The 8,287-nt window shown below is 44.3% G+C and overlaps 1 protein-coding gene across 9 annotated transcripts in view; it reads left to right on the forward strand.

Moving 5' to 3' along the window:
* plekha6 (pleckstrin homology domain containing, family A member 6) overlaps positions 1–8,287 on the forward strand; it is a 184,443-nt gene that overhangs the window by 163,946 nt on the left and 12,210 nt on the right. For all 9 annotated transcript variants that reach the window (XM_083770540.1, XM_083770541.1, XM_083770535.1 and 6 more), the window contains 2 exons: positions 2,604–2,747; positions 7,208–7,360. In XM_083770540.1, coding sequence (XP_083626666.1) covers positions 2,604–2,747; positions 7,208–7,360 — 297 coding nt within the window. The remainder of the gene's footprint in view (positions 1–2,603; positions 2,748–7,207; positions 7,361–8,287) is intronic.

Raw genomic sequence — 8,287 nt, forward strand, 5'->3', positions numbered from 1 at the left:
TTGGGCACCCCTGCTTAAAGCAGAAACAGTAGGTCAGGACGCATTTTGTGGTTCGCACACACATTTTTATGGGTCCCTTCCATTTTTTTGTTTCCTACATTTTGATTTTAATTATTATAATTTGTACTTGTATAATTTGAGCTACAGTTTTCATGATTTAATACCAAATTAAAGGATTTTTTAAAATAATTTCTTGAATAAATAAACAAAAGAAAATCGAAGAAATTCCATAAATTACTACGTCACAGATCTACAAGCTCACAACCAGTCGCTTCGCGCCGCGTACGTGAGCTTATAGATCTGCTATTTTCACTAGTTTTGGGTCACAGGCTAAAAGGTTTGGGAACCACTTCTCTACAGGCTGTGGTTCCCAAACCTTTTAGCCTGTGACCCAAAACTAGTGAAAATAGCAAATTGTGACAACCACACATTATTTGTATTTTTTTTACAAAACATCAGTAATCTGTTATCTGGGACCATTGCACATGGCACGCTTATGCTCGGCCATATGTGTATTCAGAGGTCTTAGTCGTCATACTAACGCAAGCTTTTTCCACGCGGGCATCTAGTCGGGTAGTTAACGTCAATACCAGAACAGGTGAACCGGTCAAATCAACACTCAAAACATCCATCAGTTTGAGGCTTTCATAGCATCCATCACATTGCCATGTTTTCCTTTCAAACGTGGGCCTAACGTCTCAGGCTGGACTGCCTCACCGCAGGATCAAAGTGATTCTTGAACATTGCATTTGCCTCGTCTTTCCAGGTTCTGGACTGAAGTGAAACCATACTAGTCGTACTGCCGTCCAGCATTCTCAGCAGTGGTGGAAAAAAGTACTCAATTGTTTCACTTATAAGTGAAAGTGTCACAACTCACTTTGAAATGTAGATTGGCTATTTTCATCTACATTATGACATGCCCTGAATTGCGACCCTAGGTTTCGAGTGGTTTAAGATCTGACAACTGGAGTAATATATAGCATGAAACACTTCCTCGGTCTTACTGAGGAGTCGAGCGGCAGCGTTCTGAATCAACTGCAGCTGTCTGTCGGGTTGATTTATTTATTGTTTTTAGGGAGACCTGTAAAACCGATATAACCAAAGCCTCAGGGGGCAATCAATTACCCAGGCAGGGCCTGATCTGATCTGCAGGCCTTTGCATTGACCTACAGCGGTGGTTTCCAAAGTGGGGTCCGGGGACCCCCAGGTGTCCTTGAGGCAGTTCCAGGGGGTCCCCACCTAAATGATAGTTAGGAACCAAATGGACCATAATGGGTCTGTAACTCGGAGAGTTAAATTAACATAGATTTTACAATATAAATTGGGGTCCCAGAATAAAAAATGCCATTAAATGGGGGGTCCGTAGCCTAATGCAGGTCCCACTGGGGGTGCTTGAAATGAAAATGGTTGAGAATCACCATTACCGTAATAAAAGTCTTCTCTTATGGAGAAGACTTTTTCAAATGGGGGTCCGCGGGCTAATAAATGTTGATTTAGGGGTCCTTGACATGAAAAAGTTTGGGAACCACTGACCTACAGTACAGTACAGTACAGTACAGTACAGGGAACCTACAGGTTCTTTGTCTTGACCACAGGGCACAGCCTCATCTCTCCCAGTCCTTTTTACTCCCAAGTAACCACCAGCTCAGTGGCCTTGTGGTTAGAGTGTCCGCCCTGAGACTGGGAGGTCGGGGTTCGATCCCCGGCCGGGTCATACCAAAGACTGTACAAATGGGACCCAGTGCCTCCCTGCTTGACACTCACCATCAAAGCTTCACCTCCCAATGTATGAATGAATGAACCATTGTAAAGCGCTTTGAGTAGGCACGTAGTGCATAGAAAAGCACAAAAAAATGCAATTCATTATTATTATTATTATTATTAAGTACGATGCTGTGCACACAGTGTTTCCCAAGCACTGGGTCGGGGCTCACGTTTAGGTCGCAGGCCCATTTCTTATGGGTCAGGTCAGTAAATATCCTTTATTTAAATTTTTTCTGTTCACTAATTTGATTTAGTATTGTTAATTTTAAACAAAAATACATATTCAGAAATTAAAAAGGCAATTTAAATGTGTTTTTTATCCCACGATTTTGCGGGTGCAGTAATTAGTTTAGACAGTACTTAGTTTAGACTAGTCATTTGGTTAGACCAGTCATTAGTCCTACAACTACAACCTATCTCAAACCCTCACCCTAACCCTAACCTCCCACGGGGCAGCACACCTAAACCTAACCTTAACCCATGTCTAACCAATGACTAGTCTAATCTAAGTATGCACCCCGGAAGGAACACGTTGTTCCCACCAGTTCCTTTCCCCTCCACCAGGGGGAGGTGTGGTTTAGAGACCAGGATTACTGCATGTTTTTTGTGAGCGTACCTACCCTAGGGGACGGGGAGAACATGCAAACTCCACACAGAAAGGCCCTTTCGCCAACCCCGCCTCTGCCTCGGGTATGGGCACTGATGAGGATAGAACACGCCCCCGGCACCCACACGCCCCCGCAGCACCCACAGCGTCTCATGCAGTGGGAACTGGGAATTGAACCCAGGACCTTCTTAGAATTATGTTTTTTAACATTTACGGTGTGTTGGTTCCACAGGAGCGCCCAAAGAGTGCAGTCTTCCCAGCGGAGGCGAAGTCTAAGATGAGCGTAGAGGAGCAGAATGAGCGCATCCGCCGGAACCAGAGCAGCTCTGTGAGGGACAAGAGGCGCAGTCTGAACCTGTCCACCAATTACAAAGTGGTATGTTGTTATAAGCCACTTTCGACACAATCGTGAATGTGGATTGAATGCCTTGTTTCCCATTATCCTAACGTGGAAATGAACCTTTGGCTTTTTAACTGTATGGGAGTTAAAACACGCACGCATGCACATACAAATAATAACATGAGGAAACAAAGGCAACATTACAGATCCCTAGTACATTCGTTCCAGCCCTAACTTAACAAACGGTTAAAAAAAAGCAACAATTCCTGCCGGAAAAGTTGTACTTATGCAACGTATGTCTTTGCAAAAATGCAAGACATACACATAAAAACGTGGAAGACATTATACCACATCTGAAATCCACCTCCTGCTGCCTTGATTTTCTGCCAACAGGCTTTTTTCTAAAATGTTCCAAATTGCATGGGCTCAGATCTTCTACAAATTGTCAACACGTCTCTTTTCTCAGGCTGCTTCCCACAGGCCCTACGAACTGCATGCAGTCATCAAGCCACTCTTAAAATAAATATTAATAACTGCACTCTGTCGAGCTGCCAACTTGCGCTTTGCACACAAGTTGGCCATGAATGGCCTACTTGTGCGCGAGCAGAGCGTGCAACTTATCTCTGACTCTTGTCAACTTACATTCTGTTTGGCGCCCCGGCTCTCCACCGTCAACTACTGCGCTATAAGCAGACCCCAATCAAGTTATTGAAACATCTGACATATATAGTTAATAATATATACTATAAACTTAAATTGGTTACGTGACTTACATCATCCACACGTCTTTTAAACATGTTCTTACATAAACACACATAGTTACGTCATCAGCCAATCCCTGATTGGCCGAGCAACGCCACCAACACAAGGAGGCTATCCGAAGGGTCAAAGGGACCACTGACATACGCAGCAAGCTGTATGCACGCAGCGCCCTGATTGGCCGAGGGTGTCAACGACATACGCAGCCGAGAACAGTACTTGCGCACGCCCTGCTCGCACAAGTAATAATCTATTCGAGATCAATAATGAACAATTATTGGCCCGTATCTAACCCCTTTTTAAGTAAGAAAATGTACAAAGCTGTATTTCAACAACTGAACTGAACAACTTCTTAGGACTAAACAATGGCTCTGATATCTTCCAATCAGGATTTCAGCCACACCACAGCACTGAGACTGCTCTTGTTAAAGGTAGGGTGACATTTCTTAGGTTAAAACTAAAAGTTTTATTTTTTTTTCTGAAAAAGTCCAAGCCTCATATTCTGATAGTAATCATTGTGATAGAACATTTGTTCAGTAACACGGGTCCTCCCAGCTCTGTAATAAACAATTTTCTGGTTGGTTGCCAATTTCAGCCAATCAGGAGAGACTCATCCATCAATTTTATAGTTAGTTGTGTCTGCTCATTTCTTCGTGTCATCACTTTCAACTTAACTTGTTTATCCTGTGGGCTGTAAGGGTTCTCTCCCCTGCCTGTATACCATTGGTGGAAAACTGGACAGAAAAAGACGCGCTCACTGTATAAAAAATGAAGGAAAAGTTAGACCGAGACTTAAAGGTGCAGTGAAATGAAAAATACGTTTTTCACACTTTTAGACCATATCCGTGGTCATTATATGGGCATACCTAACAATGGATGCCAATTTTTTTTGAAAATTCTCATTTCTGTGTGTTTTTATATCAAAGGTCCAAAAAAACGATTGTATTATTTATTTATTAAAACGAAAACGTGCTGCGTGATGACGTGTAGAGATACACATCGATAAAAGCCAATAACAATGAAGCTCACCCGTTTAATTTCCCATATTTGCTTGTCCATCCAGCACAGCTGCTACTGATTACAGAAATCCTCCGTTTTTATTACCATTCAATATAACATCCATACAGTGTATTACTCGGTTTCAACTTAATCATCACGCTAAAATATGTATCCGAAAACATTATAGGGTAGAAATAAGCCACATAACAGTAAACTGGTACAGCTGGCCGACCATCTGATTTATAAACAAACACATACCACGCTGTTGCTCATATCATAGCTAACGTCCCTAGCTACCGTCCCATCGCCTGAAGGGATGCGACGCTCTGATTGGTTCAGAAACTTTCATGTGGAAACACCATTTTCATGTTGTTCACCATTTCCGTTTCACTGCGCCTTTAAGAAAAAAAAAATCACACCTGTGTGAACTGAGTGGTGCAACTCCCCTCTCTCCCTCCCCCTCTCCTCTCTCTCTCTCTCTCTCTCTCTCTCTCTCTCTCTCTTTCTCTCTCTCTCTCATTAGCAGGCAACAGTACAGCACTATCTCTCTCTCTGTTTCTGGCACAACAGCGCCCCTACTGGTACTAATAGTCATACTTGTGCTCATTAACACATACATAGGTGAACACATAGGTGAACACATAGGCGGACACGGACATTGCTGTTCCTTGGAGTGGTTGCACCACTGAAAAAAAACCTTTTATTTGATCATGCTCATGAATAAAGTGCTCTGTGCTCAAAGTGCAATTAAAAAGCAAACGTTTGGGTCCTAAGACCTTCGTCAGTGCTATAGCACCGCTCCTGTAGTCAAGTTTGGGAAAAAAGGACGAAGAAAGGCTGGACAGTTTTCTCAACGCTTCTGTATCGTATTGTATTGGTATCACAACCTGAAAATGCATTTTCTGTTCACTAAAGTGCTGGAGAGACAGGGAGACCCCTGTTACTGAACAAACACTTTTTTAGCAGTGATTATTATCAAACTATAGAGCTATTTAACACTTACTATAAAATTATAGAGCCTTTTAACAGTTATTTTAACCCAAAAATATCACTTACCCTACCTCTAAAGTCTTCAATGGCATCCATTGTTGGCAGAATTTCACTCCTAGTGCTACAACAGTAGGTGTCAGTGCTGCGTTTGAAATAGTAGACCACAACATACAGTAGGCTATTAAACTTGACGTATCCATCTCAGCAGATTACTACACAGACTGGGAAACTGGACAGGACTTGGGGTGCCATAGTTTTGTACTTTTTCTATGGAGTTACTCTAATAGGGGATTCACACTATGGTCCCGGGTGCGCACTCGGGACCACTTGGCAGATGTTGTGGTAGTGTGAATGATGCGTACCGTTCCCGGGAGCGGATCGCCCAACCGTCCCCGGGACCGCATGGGGGGAGGGTCTCTGGACCGTTGAAGTGTATTCAGATACGGATCGTTCCAATGTGAATGCATGCAGTCGACGAGCCAAGCGTCAACAAAAAAAAACACAGCCTCTGCACGATGCGTAACACCAGCGCATTTCTCAACGCCGCCCTTCTCCTGTTGAATCTGCTTATACGCAGCACCGCGCTGATCTTATTCTGCGGACTACACGTGGCTCTTGGGCTTTGCTTGGCACAGTTTCCAAAGTAAAACAAAATAATAATAATGCTAAAGTAGAATCCATAGCAAACTAATACACTGGAGCACAGAACTGACTGACACAGTGAATAGCAGGCAGGCTGACAGTGAAGTAGTATAACGGCAAAAAGCCAAAGAGGCAATGCAATTCAGTGTGTCTGGATTTATTTTAGACAATGTCGCACAGTTGATGGTCAGTGTCCGTGCGCGCCAGCCATCAAGCACACCGTCATCAGGAGGATTAAAGTGTGTTATGCAAGTGTACCCGGGTGCGCTGTTGAATCTCGGGCAATGTGAATCATGGCCATCGGGGACCAGGCAACCGTATTCGGAAACGGTTCCAATGAAACGGATTCAGTCCGTCTCAGTGTGAATCCCCTATAATAGACCCCCAGGTGTGGTTATAATATGCAAATATGTCTTCCCTGTGTATTTTTGGTGTCTTCCTGAAAACTGAAAGCCTTTCAGTCAAAAGGCCCAATCGAAAATACACCGCTTTAGTGACACACTAAAATCTGCCCCCCTTATTATGATACAACAACAGCTGTGGGCACGACTTAAAGGACCACTTCACCACTTTTCAACCTATCTTCATATAATTGGTCCTCACTAATGATAAAAAAAAATACTTTTTTTCCCCTCTGTCTGTGTCTCATAGCCATAGGAGGGCTGTGGGCAGTTCAGTAACCTATCCACTAGTGACATCATCGGTAGGCAGATTATCTTTAATCAAGAAAATCCTATAGATTTGTATTATCATGAGAACAATGGTGTCCATTATCGCATTGCAACTTTTCAGGAATAGAAAGCCTGCCGTTTCTATTTCATGGCACTCCGTCTTCATGGACTTTATGGACAGGATATAAATCCACATCTGAGCGAACACAAATAACATGCATACGAGTTCTGCATACGGTCTCCATTCTGGGGACTCTCTGCTGTTCAACATCTAACCATATTCCCACTGGTTCAGGTTATGGGAAAAACCATCAACATAATCATGCTATACCATGGTTATGACTGGACTACAGTACACACGCATTTGCATAAACCATATCACCAGGGTACTGTGGTCCAATACAATCACTGAGTAAATTGTGTGCGCGTGTCCAGGTGCGGCGGCGTCTCACAGCTCACGAGGTGGACATCAAGGACTTGGAGGCAGCGGTTCGTGGCGAGGGGGTGGAGTCCCCCAGGCAAGAGATTGCGCGGCTTCGGCGGTTGCAGATTGAGCCGGAGAACTACGCCGTGGACATCAACAGAGAGGTGAGGCACTCGGGGACGCGCTCACCGCGGGTCACATTAAACCCATTTTGGTGTTAGCATTATGCTGTGGTTTAGCTATTGAAAAATAGCAGATCTACAAGCTCATAGCGCGCCACCGAGTGGCGCGCTACGAGCTTGTAGGTCTGCTATTTTTTAGAACATCGAAACATAGCTTTTTCAGAAAACTGTCATTTTCAAACAGACATTTTTAGAATCGGATCTCAGGTCAGAATTGGTTAAGACCCGAGGACCACATTCTACTAAAGGTCATCGAAATGTTTTCTGTGTGTCAGTGGTTCTCAGTGGTTCTCAAACGTTTTCATGTCAAGGACTCCCAGAAGGATATGTATATGTGAATTAGGACAGAACATCGCCGTTATGATCAAAACCTTGGACAGCGCCGTAGATTCCGAGTAAATAAGGAAGATTGTCGGCCCGTAAACCAGGAAGTGAATGGCTGCGTGCGCAGCAAAACGGCTCCGGGACGGACGAGGAAGGCGTTGCCTAGCAATGGCCGCTGTCAAAAAAAATGTTTTAGCGATCCGAACGTAGCCAACGTAGTAAGCTGATTGGCCATCAGCCCCGTCACTCAACAGCGTCAGACAACAAACATGGCTGCCCCCACTGCGGTAACTCACGCCCGTATCAATCTGGCTATTAAATCGACGTAATCCTGGTCACTAAACTGCCTCCCCCTGGCCAGCCGGGGCGCCTGATGGAGGGGAAAGGAACTGGTTGGAATAACGTGTTCCTTCCACACGCTACGTCCAACCAGGGAAACTCCCCCCTGTCAGGTGTAAAGGAGCAACTTGGACACTCAGGCATGAAGGAAGCATGAGTTCAAGTCCGTTGCTCTCCCCTTGTCCCCCATATATGGGGACTAGGTTGGAGGAGGGTGTGTAGAGCCCAGGATCACATTAGATGATT

Source organism: Protomyctophum parallelum, assembly GCF_964188405.1.
Source record: "Protomyctophum parallelum genome assembly, chromosome: 8".
NCBI lineage: Eukaryota > Metazoa > Chordata > Actinopteri > Myctophiformes > Myctophidae > Protomyctophum > Protomyctophum parallelum.